Raw genomic sequence first — 19,387 nt, 5'->3', positions numbered from 1 at the left:
ATGTTTCCGAGTGGACCGAGTAAGATTATGTTTCGAGCAATGCAGTGATCATTTTCTTTTTGTACTTTGTCTTATCTGATGAAGTTTAAATACATGTGGTTGAATGAGCAAAAGAAGTAGGCTGGTGTTTCTCCTGAATCTTCTATGTAAGAGTTCCTCCACATTACCATCTTCTTCTCATTCGATGATACTTGAATACAAGGAGACATGCCTTCTTAGACATTCCAAATGAAGAAGAAATGGCTTAGAAAACCGTCTATTATAATCCACGTGCTAGTGAAATTTATTTGTGTTGTGTTTCATTATGCAACTATTCATAAAAAAACAGCAGTGTTTCTTCAAGACATTTTTTATCACTACGCAAGATACAACATTTGGGAATAATTGAAATATATCCCGAAATTAAAATCATTAATGTTGTATTTGAATAAATTCGGAAATTATCCGAATAAATAGTCATGTTTCATTATGCAGCTATTTATAAAAATAGTGGTGTTTTTCATGCTTGTTATCCTATTAACTTGGGATGAGTTTTTCTATTTTCCTTACACAATTCATAAGTATCCTACTTTGAGTATCAATTTCTCATTTATCACTTAATGTTTTGAGCATATGAAATACTGTTGTAAAGGTCTTATGGAGTAGAATATGAATAAAAAAAAATTCATCATTCGAATCTCTACTTTTACTTAGAAAATATGACTCAAAATTTCTAATTTATCATATTTTTCCAAAAAAAAAGTAATAAAAAATATCACGTGATCACAATGTTAAGAGAGGAAAAGATCGAGTTGCCAAAAAAAAATTAATGTTCAAAGTTGAGTGCTTCAAAACGTTGTGTTTGGAGCCTTGTTACTGTGAACCAGCTCATAAGAGATTGGTGTCTCAGTTGCTTCCCCTTTTTTTCCTTTCATCAACTTTTCCCTTTGTCCACGACTCAGTAACTTAAAGCAGTTAAAAAAGATGTACAATTCCAGAAGAATATAATACAAACACACATGCTAACTAATCAATACTGGAACTTTCCCCTGCATTGTCTTCTGTTTAGAGAAAGTAAAGCAAAAACATAATAGAATCTAAATCATCTCATATTTCACCATCCCACAGTTCTTCAAGGCTCTTGTAAGGACTACAAGTTGGATGTACTGCGGATTCCCCTCGCAGGAGTCTTTGCTGCAAAAGAGAATCGAGAATTCTTTAGTATGCGCTCATGTTTGTCCATGTGATGATCCAATTTTTTCTCTTTTTTTCCAGCAAAATAGAAACATGAGATGAAGGCATGTTTACCTGATGGATGCCCGAGATTTTCACAAAGAGCTCCGGAGGTATGGACCAATCAAACAGGCTCAAGTTTTGCTTGATCCTAGACTCGTTCACACTTTTCGGAAGGACACTGTGACCGCTATGAATACCCCATCGCAAAGCAATTTGTGCCGGAGACTTGTTAAGTTTTTCAGCAATTTCAACCAAAATTGGTTCCTTCAAGACTTCTCCTTTAATCCAAGACCCTGGAGATCCTAGAGGGGAAAATGCCGGCAGAAACATTCAAATTCATAAGATTCAAATGCAAAGAATCTGTGTATATAACACGAATAACACAACTGAAATGAAATCAATTCCGCCTTATACCGATAGATGAACATCGGTGGACTTGCACAACTCGTGTAGCCCAGGCTGCTGCCAAACAGGGTGGCATTCGACTTGATTGACAGCAGGAGGAACTTTGGCATACTTCAGCAAATCCTGCAACTTCTTAGTCGAGAAGTTGCTGACTCCAATGGCTCGAGCCTTACCGGATGTATACAAGCTCTCCATTGCAGCCCATGTCTCGGGAAGACAAGGGGGAGCCATGTTTTCAGGATCCCATCCCCTCGTACCAGGCTTTGTACGAAATGGCCAATGCATCTATATGTTATGAATGTCACGTTTTAGGAGCATTTCAAGCAATATACAATGTGAAAATTGAGCTAAAACAGCAGATTCTCATTGATGACTTCAGCGCTAAACATACAAGATAGAGATCGACATAGTCAAGTTGTAGATCTTCCAGAGTTCTTGTCAATGCTTAGGGGACGTCTTCAGGTAAATGATCGCAACACCTTTTCAAATTATAGGAAATAAAAAATGGAATCGAATTCACAAATTGGAAGCAGATTCTTAAACATTTTAACATAAATCAGCGTTTTACCATAGCTTTGATGTGATGAAGATTTCATTGCGCTTCACCACTCCAGAGGAAAACAGTCCCCCCAATGCAACCCCAATCTACATTCTCAAGTTAAATCTGTAAACAAATTGGTAAATCATAAAAAAGGGAAATCTTTACCTCTTTTTGGTTATCATAAATATGGGCACAGTCGATGTGTCGATAACCGGCCTGCACCAAAAAACCCTCCATTAATATGAAAAGCTGGAAAAAAGAAGAAGAAGAAGCAATAATTGAAGATAAAAGAACCTTGACTGCAGTAATCACAACTTCACCAACAACACCGGGAGAAGTTTTCCAGGTTCCCAAACCAACAGAGGGCAGCTTAGCTCCAGTGTTGAGTTGAAAATGAAAAGGGCCATGCCCAGTTTCCATATCCATTTTTCCGCGACGGTGATTAACTGCAACTATTTTATTGCAATGCAATTGAAAATTTTAGACGATTTCGATGATTATTATAATACCTCTGGCGGGCACAGGATCACGATTCTTTAGCTTTAGACCCGGGAACTCGTGGTTCAGTTTAACCCGGTTTGGTAAATGTCAACGTCTTATACCCTTCTTTTGACCCTATAGTTAAATTATCAGTTTAGTATCTGTAATTTTTCTGGCTTAATTACTGGACTAATCGTTTTTCTTTTATATTTATACACTTTTACTCATTAATTGTAAAAAGTTAACTTTCAATCATCTAGGTTATCGATTTATTAAATTTTGGTCACTTATATTATTATTTGGTGCATTTTTGTCGCGGATACGTTAACTCTTGTTAGTTTGATAATATGGAAAATTAATCAAAAGGGGTTAATTTTTAATTTGATCCTCAAATTTTAGATATAATACTAATTTGACAAAGGTCATGCAGAATGGCAGTTGCTTCGACAGCAAAAGCAGATGGAATGGAAGGGCAGAGTCATCGAGATGGTTATAGCACAAAAGCCTCATCGTCTCGGGACAATGGCTCTTGTTATGGCCCTTCTATTAGCGGAGACATAGCTATCGTCAACTTTCACTTTCCAATGAACTTCTTGTTCTGGAAGGTTTTGTTGCACCCGAGTTGTAAGGAGAGCTCATTCATAACAATATCGACAAACAAAGGTAATGATTTCTTGGAACCTTTGTCTAATGTCTTCATGATGTTTATTCCTTGCTGTCCGTAGAGCCCAAATGAGGATCAAAATTTTTGTTCTACGGGCCCCTGTAACATGATCAAAAAGCCACTTAAGCCAGTCAAGAAAAGGAATGGTTGAGACTGAAGAAGGCCAGGAAAATAGCAAAACAGACCAACAATTAGAAGCTAAAATGCAATCTCTAATAATATGAGTAGTGTCTTCGATTATTGAACTATAGTTCTGACAATACCGATCATTAGCAATTCGCTTTGCGTATAGATTACTCTTTGTTCTAACATAGTTCATGAGGAATCTCCACACTTGTATTTTCCCTTTTTCAGGCTTTTCGGTTTGCCAGAGTGCTTTAAAAACTGATTTGTCATTTGGATGCACAGTTATAGAATCTAACAATAGTTTGTAACCACTTCTCACTGTATAAGTCCCTGTGTGTTCTCCACTCCATACTAGCAAAAGGAATTTCTAAAATCGCTTGAACCTCGGCAGTAGAAAATAACGCTTTAAGTAAATCTTCATTTAATCTTTCCCCTCCTGGTTGAATCAACTCTGTGACCTTTCTAACTTGGTTTGTTTGGAGTAGATTGAATCTTGATAAGAGAGGTCCCCGGCAACCAAAAATCATTCCATATATCAATGGATGTTCTAGAACCCACCCTCCATTTAAGACCTATTTTAAGCAGTCCTTGAGTGCTCCATATACAACGCCAGATTTGGGATGAACAAGACCCGAGTTTCAAATTGGAGTTAGGATAGTATTTAGCTTTAAGGACCCTTGCAACTAAAGAGGAAAGATTCGGAATGAGTCTCTAATCTTGCTTTGCTAATAAAGTGATACTGAATTTCGCTAGATCCCGGAAGCCGAGTCCCTAAACTTCTTCAAGCAAGCATAAATTCGACAATTTACACCAATGTATCTCCTTTTTAACATCGTCTTTTTGCCACCACAAGCGAGAGGTAATAGACTCAAGCTCATAACATAGAGTTTTAGAAAATAAAAAAACAACTCGTAGCGTATAAAGGTAAAGCTTGTAAAACTGACTTTATAAAAATTGCTTTATCTCATTGTGACAAAGCCCGGAGCTCCAACTTTGCGATCTTTTCTCAAAATGACTCCTCAAATCAGCAAAAACCTTCTTTTTGTTTCTTCCAATTAACGTGGGGGACCAAGGTATTTTTCCAGGTAGGATGTATTTGAGACCGCCAGAATGCTACTGGCATTGGCTTTATTTTCTTCTAAAACATTCGATCCAAAAAACAAGCCAGACTTTTTGTAGTTAATTTGTTGTCCAGAACTACGAGCATAACACTGGAGGATTTCTTTCAATTTAGAAGCACCGATTGTTGTAAAGTCACCAAAAAGCAGGCTATCATCTGTAAAGAAAATAAATGTGTGATGCTTGATGCATATCGGTTGATTCGTACTCCACTGAACTCTTTTCTGCCAGCATCTTGGCAAAGAAGCTAAGATAATCCCTCACTGCAAATCAAGAATAGAGAAGGGCTAAGGGGATCTCCTTGCCTTAACCAACGAGAAGGATAAAATTTCTCCTTTACTTCCCCATTGGTAATGACTGAGTAAGGCACCAAAGAAGTGCATCGAATAATACAATTTATTACTGAACGTCAAAGCCCATTTGAGAAGAATACCTTCAGGAGAAGCTCACTCAACACGATCATAAGCTTTTCTCATGTCAAGTTCGAGAACAAAGTGGCCGTGTATTCTAGTTTGGTGATGTTGAAGACAATGAAGGATATCGTATGCTATTATAATATTGTCTGTGATAAGGCAATTAGGAATAAAAGCACTCTGAGCAATGTCGATACATTGGGAAAGGACCTTCTGAAGTGTGATGGTCACCATATTGGACACTATCTTGAATAAATCGTTGCACAAACTAGTAGGCCTGAAGTAGATATATTTGTGGGAGAATCTACTTTCGGTATTAAAACGACGTGGGTATGATTAATTGCTTCAAGGGAATATTCTCCTCTTAGTAAATTTATGCAATAATTTGATATTTAAATCCTTCAAGTGTTACTGTTACTAATTGAAACTTATGGACTTCTTATTTCATTATCATTTAGAAGGGTAGACAATAAATACCTCATAAATAATATGTGCACTATAATATCCAAGATTTAGTAACATCCAGGTAGACAAAAACACCGAAATTTATTTGCATGTCGACATCGATTTCGAACATCTTTCGGTTCAGATTTCACCATCCCAGAGTTCTTCAAGGGTCTTGTATGCACCAGAAGTAGGGTGTACAAATTCACGGCCTCTAATTAGCTTCTCCTGCAATGGGGAGTTCACATGATTCAAATACTTATCTGAATTGGGATATCTTGTATAAACACAACATATGCTATCATGATAAGTATCAGAAAATGAAGGTTTATAGGGAGCACAAACATGAACCAGTCTGCAGTAACTATACACATGTAAGAGAAACAACGAAAGGGAGCGAAGCAATGATAATGACGACATGAAGTTAACACTTGCCTGTTCTATTTCAGAAAACTTGGCAAACAAATCTTCATGGATAGACCAGCTAAAAATATCGAGATTTTCCTTCATCCTTGACTCGTTATAGCTCTTAGGCACAATGCTATGGCCCATTTGGAGTCCCCAACGGAGAGCCACCTGTGACGGAGATTTCCCCAATTGCGCTGCAACCATCTTGAGAACCGGGTTTTCCTGGACCTTTACCCTTCTATTATTTCCACCTTGGCTACCTAGTGGTGAATATCCCTGAGATCAAAGAAATTAACATCCGTTACCAATACAATCATCTTGTTCAGTTTATTCAAATTGGTTAGAATTCAAAAAACATGAGAAAAATATGTTGTTTTTAAATCTGCAAACTCACAGACAAGTGAATTCCCTTGGATCGACAATATTCATGCAGCTTTAGCTGCTGCCATACAGGGTGAAGTTCCACTTGATTGACAGCAGGAACTAGGCGTGCTACTTTCAGTAGATCTCCGAGCTTCTTTGTACTGAAATTACTAACACCGATAGCCCGAGCCTTACCAGAATCGCATAGTGCCTCCATTGCACTCCAGGTACTGGATATGTCGGGTTGAGTTAAGTTTTCAGGAGTAACACCAACTGAACCTTTTTTCAAACTGACTGGCCAGTGTATCTTCACAAATTCATCACAATTAGCAACAAATATAATGATGCCAAAATATATAACTTCAGCTATCTGACACTTAACCAAAGAGGAACAAAGAACATCAACTTTAACAAATCATCACCATATCTTAAAATTTCAAATGAAGTAGACAAAGAAGCGTTTTTTGTGTTATAAATACCAGATAGAGATCGACATAGTCAAGCAGCAAATCTTCCAAAGTTTTATTTAAAGCCTCTGGAACATCTTCAGGTAAGTGATGAGTGCCCCTGATCATCATTTCATATGTAGCTTAGATAGGGAAAAAACTAAAAAAAATTAGTCCAGCACTCCAAATCAAGAAAATGAACATTCAAGTAAAACTTTATTACTAAGTTCTTCAGATAAGACTAAATAAAAGGAGGAAATAAGGGGAAAGGAAAAACCAGAGCTTGGAGGTGATAAATAAGTCTTCACGCTTCACAACGCCGTTATCAAATAACTCCTTCAAAGCAAAACCAACCTGTATGCACCAGATAAAACACAAGTTGTATTGGGAAATTCTTAAGTTTAACGTTGAGAGTAGGGTGAATTTATTAAATCACGACTGAGAAATAAGATAAATAAATCACCTCCTTCTCGTTACCATAGAGAGAAGCGCAATCAATGTGCCTATACCCAGCCTGAATCCAACAGAGATAACAGTAAAAAGCAGATGGGATTCAAATCAAAATACAAACAAAAGAACACCCAAACGAGGGGGAAAAAAGAATATACCTTGATGGCAGTAGCGAGAGTGTTTCCAGCAACATTGTAAGTGCCGAAGCCAATGGAGGGGATCTTAGCTCCTGTGTTTAGTTCAAAGAATCTGATTTCATCAGCCATTTTCTTCCAACTATTTCAGCGAAAACAAACAAGAGAGCAACCGGAACCAGCACTTAATAGACTATAAATGGCCTGTCGTTAGTATTGGGCCGTCCCTCGTCGGTATTTACGAATTTTGAAGTAAAATTAAAAAAATCAGCCGGCTGCGGATAGTTGGTTACAGCATTTTAAGACTCCACTATTATATAATATTTCCTATTTTTAGAAAGGGTAAACTACTCAAATGGTCACTAATATTTGTGTAAGTTTTCGTTTTCAACACTAATGTTTCAAAAGTCACAAATTGATTACTAATATAATCGTTTGTTACAAATTGGTCACTCGCCGTTAACAAGTGGAAAAAACATGGACCATTAACAGCCGTCAACAGGCTTATTTGGATGGTATAATTACACAAATAGTCTATGTTATTTATATTATTTTAATTTGATCTTAGTTTTAATAAATTTACCTACAAATCAACAAGTGCATTCATGACACATATCATCATTTGATTGAAAGACTAAATTTATTTTAATTTATTTTTAATTTAATAAATTTATTTCTACCAACCATTGAAAGAAAATAAAGCAACAAAGACACAAGTGGAGGGATTCGAACATAGAACCCTTGAGTGAAATAATACAAGCCAAACCATTGAGTCAAGACAAACATTTGATATATTTTACCTTATGGTATATATTTTTTTAAATTTAAAATAAGAGTAATATATATATATATATATTAATAGTAAAATATTTAAATATATTTTAAGTTAAGATATTTAAAAAATATATTTTTAAGTGATGATAAAGATAAAATATATATTTTTACATTAGAATACAAACAAAATATATTTAATAAATTAAGACAAAAATAAAAATATTTAATAAGTTAAAACAAAAATAAAGATAATTTTAAAATTTAATATATATAACATATTATTAATTTTGAGTAAAGCATTTACATACTAAGATACAAGATATATACCATTTGTTGTCCAAAATGTATTAAATGGTTACCTTGGCTCAATGGTTTGGCTTGCATTATTTCACTCAAGGGTCTTACGTTCAAATCCTCTTACTTGCTTCTTTGTTGTTTTATTTTCTTCCAACCAGAGGGTGACACGTGTCACCCTCTGATTATTAGAAATAAATCTATTAAATTAAAAATAAATTAAATTAAATTTAGTCTTCCAATCAAATGATGAAAGGTGTGTAACCAATGACACATAGCACCTCCTGATCGTAGATATATTTATTTTAATTTATTAAATTAGGATAAAATTAAAAGAACATATAAATAGCATGGACTATTTGTGTAATTATACCATCTAGGTAAGCCTGTTAACGGTTGTTAACGGACTACGTGTGTTTTCCGTCACGCATGTTAACGGCGAGTGACAAATTTATAACAAACGATAAAGTTAGTGATCGATTTGTGACTTTTGAAACATCAGTGGTGAAAACGAAAACTTACTCAAACATTAGTGACCATTTGAGTAGTTTACTCTTTTAGAAATTAGAAAGAAGGTTGTGTTTTTTTTTTCTAATCTAAATATTACATCTCTTCAATTGCTATGGAGCTTTGGTCTTGTACGTCTAAATGTTTATGCTTTGAGGAAAAAGAGAGAGATGTTGAATCTCTAGTGAGCCTATTTATTGTAGGTGATTGGGTATACATCTTTTCTCTGAGAATTCCTTCTAATCTTCTTTAGTCCCTAAATGGATTTATCAGCACTGATGCAAGTCAGTTTTTTTAAACAAAAATTACCTGCTATAGTGCTATTTGACATTTTTCATATCTCAAATTAGTTGTAACTTATTCTCACTTTAGTCCCTTGATACTCTTTAACCCTTGCTGAATATGCAGGTTACAGCTATGTGATCATTGGCAGCCGCAAGTTCATCAGCAGGGGTTATAGTCCTATATGCAAGACAGCAAGAGACTTGGACTTATGCAGGGTTCAAAGTCATCTCCCATGCAATCAATTTGAAATACCAATAATTTTAGCATTCAACACATGGATTTTGGTTGTTATGTCATCTCAAGTCATGTTCTGGACCTTAGTCTATTCTAAAGGATCCGAGTAGCATATGCCTACAGTATAGTACATCTCCCATTTAACATGTAAATGCTTCTTTTGTTGATGATCATCTAAGAAACCTTACTATTTTCAAGGGCTGTTATCGTCCTAAAGAAATCATCGATGGGACTTGATTTCTTGAACCCATGTGGCTCTGGTCCTATGTTTGATTCTGTTAACATGCTCTTTAGAATGTTGCAGTCAAAAGACTACCGTGGTTCATTGCTCAAACATATATGGTGTCTTGCTGTGGTCTTCACTGCAGTGTAGAATTGTGGGATTGAACCCTCGTATAGTTGAATTTTATCATGTTATGCAAAATATGTTCAAACTTGAAAGCTCATGTTATATTTTAAATTTAAGTTTGAAAGATCAATTGTTTGATGAGCTATGGATTTAGTTTTACGTTCACAATTGAGTGGAGGCTGCTATAGCATTTATTTCTAGGGATGTTCCCTTCTCGGTTTTGATCGAATTACTGATCGAAACGAATTAATTCGGTTAAACAGTCTCATCAAAAAGAATCTGGCATGCTGATATACATCATCTGTACCATGCATGATTAAAAGAATCTCAAGATCCAATGCACAATTTGTGTTTTCCCATACAATTTTCCTTTTTTGTGAAGAGAAAACAAACTTCAACGAACCAGACAGGCAGATTCATTATGAACATGTTGATTCATAATCTGTTATTTGAGATGGCGACCCTTTTCTTTTTTCCCTGGGAATTCGAATGCACGCGTGCTTAAAGTGTCCTGGAATTGCATAGATGCATTGCGATCTCCTGTTTAACTTGAAGTGGTGGATTTCAATGCCAAAAAACAAGGGTGTTGTTGCTCTTTTCTTTTCCTTTTTGGTCCCAAAAGGAATATGCAGGAAACTTTTATGTCATGTAAGGAATAAAGATGGTTTGCTGCAAATGCTGAACAAAATGGTGAAAAGGGACAAGACGCCAGTTATAACACTTGTGAATTATTATGTTGGTAATAGTGCATGAAACCCAAACCAAGGGGACTCACTGCTATTATTGTTTACATAAACAAACCCTTCTAGTTTTAATTTAGTTTCATCTTGCCCTTCTCAATTTCTATTGTTTATACTTTACTCCCCTTGAGTTGATATCCTAACCAAGGGCGGAATTGGGATGAAATTATGAGAGGGGCCAAGTTGCTTATCTTTAAACTAACAAGGTTTTAAAAGGTAATTAAACCACAAAAAAGGATTGGGATTTAATTTCACTAATTTTAAATTGTCATGTCCTAAAAAATAATTAAACCAGAAAAGGTAGAGGCAAAACTTAATTTTATTTAACTTTAAAATTGATAATGTCTAAAAATATAATTAAATTAAAAAAATAGGAAGACCGAACATAATTTTAATGGTTTCAAAACTTTTAAAGACTTAAAATACAATTAAACTATAAAAATTGGAGTGAGTCATATCCTCCTTCCCCACCCAAGTGATTCCGCACTTATCCTAACTTCATCCTGCTGACTTAGGTATTACCCAACACAACTACATTAACACCTGCCAATAACTGCTTGAATTTTTATAATGGCTGATCAAAACTTTTGTGATAGATAATAAAGATTAAATGATACAAAATAAGAAGAAATAAGATAAAAATATATAAATTTACATGAAAATTTTACGATAAAAATTATGGGTAAAAAGTAAAAGATTTAGTCTACGATAAATAGCAAGAGAATTATATGATAGTACACTTATTTTTGGGACCCTAAATACATATATAAAATTGTACGGATAAAATAATCTTCAATTTAAATCGAATGTCTATTCAAAAGCCATTTAAAGATTCATATCAACTGGAGCCGTTTGCTTTCAGTGGTCTTCCCAATTATTCCTTCAATGTATATTCCAAACCTGAGTTGTTAAGTATTTTTCTTAAAAATAAGTTGTCACCATACTCTGGGCGCACGATTAGGATTTCTCTGGGTACACGTTAGTAGAGCTAACGAAAATCTAAAAATCCCCGTCGAGTCTCCGATTTTCTTCTCCGTTCATCTCGTTGTGTCCTCAGTGGTTGTTCCAGCTGCTTTTTGACTACTCCTATCGAGAGTTCCATGGATTGGAGGAAACTCTTTGGATGTGCTGCGGGGCAAAATCTGGATTTTTTCCCGCCTAGGGTTAGCGATGGGGTTACAACCGTCCATACCCCTCCAGAAGTTTATAAAACGGGTATCTCTGAATGGAGGCTTTCGCTTGTTGGGCAGTTCCTCGGTGCTGCTCCAAACTTCGCGGCTATGCAACGCATCGTGGATACTCTGTGGAAGAAAGCTATGGCAGGAAGCACTGTTCAGGTTAGTTTTGCGGGAAATAACATGTATGTTTTCTCTTTTTATACTGAATCAGCAAGAGATTAGGTCCTTGAGAATTGACCATGACACATTCTAAATAAACCGTTAATTCTTAGAAAATGAGAGCCTAATTTGACAAGATTAAATTTTGATCTCTCTAAGATTCTGATTTGGGTTCATTTGTGTAATGTCCCACTTGAATTATTTTCTAGGGCAGGCTTGAGTTATATTGCTAGTGCCATAGGAACCCCAATTTCCATGGACACTATAACTACTGCTAAAACACACCTAGAATTTGCTAAAATCTGCATTGAACTATAAGTAAACCAGGACATTCCCAAATATATTGAGGTCATTCTTAGAGATGGGAACTCCACTTCTGTTGTTGTTGAAGTACCTTGGCTCCCTGCTCGATGCAAACACTGCAATGTCTTTGGTCACTCTGAGAAAAATTGTGTTGTACTAAAAAATCCAGCTCCGGTTAAAAAGCAAATCTGGAAAATGAAGGATGATATTACCCCGATTACCCCGATTACAGTAGCTGAAAATGTTGTTTGTGGTATTGAGGTTTTATAGGAAAAAGAATCGCAAGTCTCTAATGATACCGATGGAGTTAACATGAAACCTACTGATTCATTGGGTATGACTAATAATCCTGCCTCTGTGAGTAATGAACCCAACGAAGATAAAGAAACTACTAACTCTGAAATTGTAGATGTTCTTCCTGATGGTAAAATTGTCTCTAAACCTACTGTTTCTAAAAAGGATAGGGGAAGACCTGAAAAAGAATAAATCTAAAGCTGATATTTCAGGATCAAAAAACAGATTTGAAATTCTTAGTAATGTTGATGATATTCCCACTGCTCCTGAAGGCCAGCAAAGAAAGATTAGAGCAGTTTCCTTAGGAGTTTCCAGTATTGTTAATGAGCTCAAACTAAAGAAAAAAAGACAAGCTTAACAATGCTGAAGTGGGTGGTAGTGGAGGTTCCCTTGACATATCTTCCCAATGATCATAGGTTTTTGGAATGTTAGAGGGTTCAATTGCCCTCTCAAACAAGAGATTGTTATAAGAAGAGCAAACCAGAACAAGATTGATTTTTTTGTCTGTTGGAGACTAGAGTAAAAGCTGATAAGTCTGTAAATATACTAGGTAGAAAATTTGAAAACTGGAATGTTTGCACCAATTATGATTTTGGCATAAATGGTAGGATTTGGATCTTATGGAGGAAAGGCATTGAGTTTTATATTTTTCATGTTTCTGAGCAGAGCATCACTGTTAAAGGTACTCACTTTGGTAGACCCATTATCATTACTGCTATTTATGGCAGCAATGATGGCAGAGTTAGGAAGCTTCTTTGGCAGCAACTTCAAGATTTAGATAGAACTTATGGTCATCTTCCTTGAGTTCTTGGAGGAGACTTCAATGTAATCCTTAATTCAAATGAGAGGTCTGACTATGAAATCCTTGGTCCTTATATTTCTCCTGATATGAGAGATTTTAAGGATATCCTTTCTGACCTTGACCTTTTCGATCACCCTTATTTTGGCCCTTCTTTTACTTGGAGCAACAAATAACAAAATTCATACCTTGCAAAGAAGCTGGATAGAGTTCTTATTAACCAAAATTGGGTGAATTCCTTTTATTCTTCACATGTAGAGTTCCTGGCTCCCTGCACTTCTGATCACTATCTTGCTATTTTGTGGCTTCACAAAGAGGTACATGCTAATCGTACAAAGCCCTTTAAATTTTTTAATTTTTGGACCCAACACCCAAACTTCTTAAATGTTGTCTCTCAATCCTGGAAATGTCCTGCTGCTGGTAATCCTATGCAAATCCTTTTTACCAAATTGAAATGACTGAAAGTTCACCTTAAGGATCTGAACCTTACATGTTATAGTAATCTTTCTGATCGGGTAAAACAAAAGAGAACTGAATTAGAGCAGCAAAAACTAAAGATGCTTAGAGGTGAGGCTGTTATTGAGGATGAGCTTCTTTTGCAAACTGAATTAAAGATAATGGAAGATGCTGAAGCTATGTTTTTAAAACAAAAAGCCAAAGTCCAATGGCTAAAAGATGGTGATAAGTGAACTAAGTTTTTTCACTCTGTTGTTGCTTTTAAGAAGAAAAGAGACACCATTAGAGTTCTAGTGGATGACCAAGAGAACAGATTAGAGACCTTTGATGAAATGTCCTCTGAGGTGATTAAATTCTTCTCTAACCTGATTGGCACCTCTGATCCTTGTGTAAAGGCTCCTGATCCTCTTTTTCTTCAAGACCTACTCCATTATTCCTTGCCCTCTAATTCCTCTGTTGATCTTATTAAGGATGTCTCTTGTGAAGAAATTAAAGAAGCATTCTTTAGTCAAGGGAAAGATAAAACACCTGGACCAGATGGGTTCACTCCTCTTTTCTTCAAAAAGTCCTGGCCTATTATTGCTGAAGATATTAATGCTGCCATTAAACAATTCTTCCATGAATCTTTTTTACACCCTGCCTTTAACGCCACTGCCATCACATTGGTTCCCAAAATTCAGAATCCAAGTAAGGTCAAAAACTTCAGACCTATTTCCTACTGTTCGGTGGTTTACAAGGTGATATCAAAAATTCTGGTCAGCAGACTTACCAGACTAATTCCTGACCTTATCACTCTTAACCAAACTGCTTTTGTTAAGGGCAGAAATATTGTTGATAATACTCTTTTGGCTCAGGAATTAGTTAGAGGTTACAGTATAAAATCTATCTCCCCTAGATGCTCTTTGAAAATTGAACTTCACAAAGCCTTTGACTCCTTAAATTGGGACTTTATCATTGTTGTTTTAAAGGCACTAGGTCTTCCCAATGCTTTCATTACTTGGATTGAAATCTGTTTTTCCACTGCCAAATTCTCTATTTCCTTCAACGGGAGCTTGATTGGCTACTTCAAAGGTGCAAGAGGTGTTAGGCAAGGGGACCCTCTATCCCCTTTCCTTTTTTTCCTCTCAATGAATGTTCTCTCAAGACTCCTTAACTTGGCTGCTGCAAAAGGTACTTTTGGTTACCATCCTAAATGCAAAAGAATTGGGCTTACCCATATCTCTTTTGCTGATGACCTTTTAATTTTCTGCAAAGGCTTTGTGAATTCTATTATTGGTGTTACTTCTGTCTTGGACTTATTTTATGAAATGTCTGGCCTGAGATTAAATGCTTCTAAATATGAACTGTTTCCTACAGGTGTTCCCATTGCTGATCTTGAGGAAATTAAGTTGTTTACTGGTTTTAATCTTAGTAGCCTCCCTGTTCGATACCTTGGTATTCCCTTGGTCACTAGAAATATTTCTGAAAAGGGTTGCACTTCCCTCATTTATAATATCAAGACTAGGCTCTATTTCTGGTATGGTAGAATGCTAAGTTATGCAGGCAGATTGAAATTAGTTCGAGCGGTGTTATTTAGCATTGCAAACTACTGGTGCCTGTAATTGCTCCTTCCATCCTCGGTCATTAAAAAGATTGAACAGCTCTGTTCAAGATTTTTCTGGAAAGGGGCTGACAAATCAACAGCTGGAGCAAGAGTGAGTTGGCAAAAAATATGTTTACCTAAGTCTGAAGATGGTCTCGGTCTTAAAGACTTAAAGACCTAGAATAAAGCAAACATGATGCTGCTCATTAAAAGCATCCTGGAAGGCGATGGATCTTTGTGGGTGGCATGGCTTCGAAGCTATGTTTTCAATGCTACTGGTTTTTGGACTACTGAAATCAAGCCATCCATGAGCTGGAGTTTAAGGCAACTTTTAAAAATGAGAACCGAAGCCTTCCCTATTTTACTGGCTGGAACGAAGAAAACTAGTGACATTTGGAATGAGCTTAGAGTGAAGAATACCAAAGTTCCATGGAAAAATCTCTTATGGTTCCCTCTCCACATCCCAAAGCACAGTTTAATTGCTTGGATGGTCTTCCTTGATAAGCTGCCTACAAAGGAAAGACTACATCAAATGAGACTTATCAATGACTGCACGTGTAATTTATGTGGTGCTGTTATGGAAAACTGAAATCATTTGTTCTTTGATTGCCTAACTGCTGCTTCTCTATGGGCATCAATCTTCTCTCTTACTGGTATGAATGGTTTACATAATCACCTCTTGTCATGGAATGATTTCTTAGCTTGGGCCTTTATGTTTTGGAAAGGTAAATCGCTGATCACTTATATCTTGAATATTGCTTCCACCGCTCTAATCTACATCCTATGAGAGGAAAGAAACAAAAAGATCTTCAAAGATGAATCTAGGACTTTTGAAGAACTGCTACAAACTATTAAGGAAATAGTTGGTTTGCAACTAAGGGATAGAAACCTTAATAGATTTGATAGTGTAAATATTACTTTATGTAGAAATTGGGTATTGGTTGATTGCTGTTTATTTTTGTATGTAGGGCAATCCCAGTATTCTGAACACTGATTTTTTATAGCAGGTTTTTACTATTTGGGTAATAAAAATCAAATTATCCAAAAAAATCTAAATTTCATATTAATTATTTATTTTATTGATAGTGTCTATTTTGACATTTTATGTACTTATCTTATACCAAAATTTTATATCATTAATATATGTATTTATTTAAATAAAAAATCTAAACCCGTCGCACCTGCATGGACAGATGGCGAAGCACAGCGAAATAATGCATTTTTGCTCCAGTTGCCTTGATTTGCACTCCACCACGTTACTTTTAACTTTATCACAATCGGTCCCCTTTCCCAAACTCTGGACCTAAAAATAAAAAATGTGTCTTTTATTTCTGGTTTCATGATTTTTAAGATTCATGTACATTCAAATGATGGGTTGCTGCATGCAATATGGCGTCAAAATATCCATGGATTGCGTTGAAACAACTTATCATTGTTGTTTGTTAAGTACAAAACATGAGCTAGGGAAAAAAACAAAATTTTAAAATTTCATAGGATGAATTTATAAAAATTTAAAGAATGAATATATATTATTAATTAAAAATATAAAAGATATATTTAAAATATATAATAATTTAAGAATTTTAAGAGAGAATTATTTTCGTCTGTTTCCTTGGATCTATTCGTAACGAAAATATCTAATTTATTAATAATCATAATCCTCAAAAGGGATGTTGCATGTTTCTTAAATGACAAGGCAGTGTGATGGAATTAGCTTGGTTATTAATGGCAATCCTTATCCCTTAACCCTAAATATGAGAAAATAAAGGAATTCGTAAAATCTATTTTTAATAGTCTGTTTAGGGAAGAAACTATGTATAGCGTTGGAGGTTATTGTCTTCTAATTTTTAATAGAGTCTGTTTAGGGATGAAACTATATAGTGTTGGGGGTTATTGTCTTCTAGTTTATTTCATTAGAAAAAATATAAAGATAAATACTTATTTAGATTTCTAAATTTAAATTATTTTATTTTTTATTTATTATTAATTATATCCAATCTCCTTGAATTAGAATCTTAACTCTGTCCATGAGACTGCTGCTACTCAACTGAGGTTGTTGGAGTGTTTTTCACTTCTTGACTTCAAAATTTGTTTTGTTTCATTTTTAAAAGGAGGCAATTTTAATATATAGTAAAAAAATGTTATAAGTTTTGTTTTTATTTAAATAATAAAATCAGTAAAAAAATTATCAAAAACATTATTATTTTTATCGATTTTATTATTATTAGAGATGCTATCGATTTTATTATTTTTTTTAATCATTTTATTATTGTTAGACATTTTATCGAAAATGTTAAAAATATAGTGAAAAACTGGTTTTTTCAATTAATACCAAACACGTGTTACTTGGCACTCATCTGTTGTCAACCGCCATCCCAACACCCTTTCTTTAAAGAGTTTTATTGTACGGCCATTTAATTTAAAATTAAAAAATAATGATTTTTAGATATGATTGAAAATATAATAAAAGTTATAATATTTTAAATTAATTGGTTGAACTTAAATTATTACAAAGAAGATAATATTTTCAATAATGTTAAAAAATAACATTTTAGATTATACTAAACTTAAAATATTATAATTTTATCAATTTTTATTTATACCTAAAATTATTATTTTTTATCCTTAAATTAAACTATCCCTCTTTATACTTTCCCCGTTTCTTTCTCTTCACTTTGCCGGCCGTTTTTTTTATTATTATTAATGCGTGTCGCAATATATTTTTATCGAAGCCGTTGCTTACTTTATTTCTACTTATATGGATAAACAAAAAGCGGATTTTGTTATCAGCAATTTTTTTAGATAAATAATTAATGTTAATGATGTAGATTTTAATTTTGTTAAAAATTACTTTACTAATTAAAGTAAATGTTTTAACTTGGATACGTTTAAAAATTATTGTCTAATTTGATTTACTTATAATACAGTTATAGTTAAGGAGAAATATATGATTTATATTAGGAGTAAATTTTTAAAATTTTAGAATGTATTAAACTTATAAAATTTTAGAGATGAAAAATATTTAACAACAGAAATTAAAAATAATAATAAAATAAATTATAATTTAAAAATTTCAGGGACAATTGCTCGATCTGTCTTGTTTAGTCCATCCCTAATTATAGTGTGTTTGAGCTAGGGCTGTAAATAAGACGAGACAGATCGTGACCTACTCGAGCTCGATTTGATAAAAGCTTGATAGATACTCAACTTGAATAGATTAGATTCGATTTCTTAATGAGCCGAAACGAGCTACTTTATACTCGACTAAAAAAAATAATATATTAAAGTTTAGTTTTTGAAATTAAATTATTAACATTTATGTGTTGATTTTTTTTAAATACAATATAAGATTTCAATGTAATTAAGGTTTAGATTCGAGTTTGAGCTTCAACCTAGTTAAATTTAAGTTTTTTTTTATTTCGAGTTTTTTAGCTTCAATTCATGGTTTTGAGTTCGATTCGAGTTTGGAAATTTTAGGCTCGTGAGCTTTCGAGACGAGTCGAGTTTTATTTTAAAGCTTTCGAGCTGAACTCCACAATACTCGAGCTCGACTCGACTTGTTTACAACCCTAGTTTGAGCAATCATCATAATTATGGGTTTTATTGAATTGAGTGTAGTTAAAGATTCCAATTATACTCTTCATTTCTTAAAAGAGAGTGAAAATTAGTGTAATTATAAGTCTGGTTATATTTTTTATTTTATAATTGTTTATTATGTAATTACAATTTATACTATCAAACATGGTATAAATAATTAAAAAATAATTATGCTATGTCAGTTAAACATGTATAGTGAATTAATTTTTTTATAATTACACTCACGTATACTTATTAAATGGTAATTATATTTTCATATATTATACAGTAGTGTTAAAAAAACATATAAATTAAATACTTCTTTGTTCCATTAAATTACTATGGAGAGGAAAAAATAATTAAATAGAAATTAAATTGTGTGATTCAAGTCGAATTCATAACTATAACTAATAAATTAATAATTAAAGATGAGGCATAGTGGACCGTAAGGCCACCATTGCCCTTTGCATTAGAATTTATAATAATTCAATGAATATATGACATTGTATGTATTTGACACTGCTTTTTATAATTTTATATATAACAGCATCTAAACAGGTATTAGAAAATAAATAAATAAATAAATTGAAGTGGTTGTTACTTTTCTTTCAACTCATATTATTAAACATTATTATTGTAATGAGTTTTA

The 19,387-nt window shown here is 34.0% G+C and overlaps 1 protein-coding gene and 1 pseudogene across 2 annotated transcripts; both read right to left on the bottom strand.

Annotated features, from left to right (window-relative positions):
* Positions 1 to 805: 805 nt before the first annotated feature.
* LOC120146699 lies at positions 806 to 2,618 on the bottom strand (annotated as a pseudogene).
* A 2,826-nt stretch (positions 2,619 to 5,444) lies between these two features.
* LOC120146790 (aldo-keto reductase family 4 member C8-like) lies at positions 5,445 to 7,419 on the bottom strand. Of its 2 annotated transcripts, none has more exons than XM_039160285.1 (7): positions 7,233 to 7,419; positions 7,088 to 7,138; positions 6,902 to 6,978; positions 6,658 to 6,745; positions 6,210 to 6,485; positions 5,847 to 6,091; positions 5,445 to 5,639 (listed from the first exon to the last, which is right to left on the bottom strand). In XM_039160285.1, exons 1-7 carry the CDS (start codon positions 7,338 to 7,340, stop codon positions 5,549 to 5,551), a joined length of 936 nt encoding a protein of 311 aa, XP_039016216.1. In that variant the 5' UTR covers positions 7,341 to 7,419; the 3' UTR covers positions 5,445 to 5,548. The 2 variants fall into 2 exon arrangements, with proteins under 2 accessions (XP_039016216.1, XP_039016215.1); XM_039160284.1 differs by having other exon boundaries at positions 5,446 to 5,635; positions 5,843 to 6,091.
* Between the last annotated feature and the right edge of the window lie 11,968 nt (positions 7,420 to 19,387).

Source organism: Hibiscus syriacus, unplaced genomic scaffold (assembly GCF_006381635.1).
Source record: "Hibiscus syriacus cultivar Baekdansim isolate YM2019G1 unplaced genomic scaffold, ASM638163v2 tig00110931_pilon, whole genome shotgun sequence".
NCBI lineage: Eukaryota > Viridiplantae > Streptophyta > Magnoliopsida > Malvales > Malvaceae > Hibiscus > Hibiscus syriacus.
The sequence above is the reverse complement of the archived record's forward strand: the minus strand, read 5'-3'. Positions and strand labels throughout refer to the sequence as shown.

Coding starts and splice junctions, on each gene's coding strand:
- LOC120146790 (XM_039160285.1), bottom strand. CDS start 7,340: ATGGCTGATGAAATCAGATTCTTTGAACTAAACACAGGAGCTAAGATC. Junction 6,486..6,657: donor ACTATGTCGATCTCTATCTG/GTATTTATAACA, acceptor GAATTTGTGAAG/ATACACTGGCCAGTCAGTTT. Junction 6,092..6,209: donor CCAAGGGAATTCACTTGTCT/GTGAGTTTGCAG, acceptor CTTTGATCTCAG/GGATATTCACCACTAGGTAG.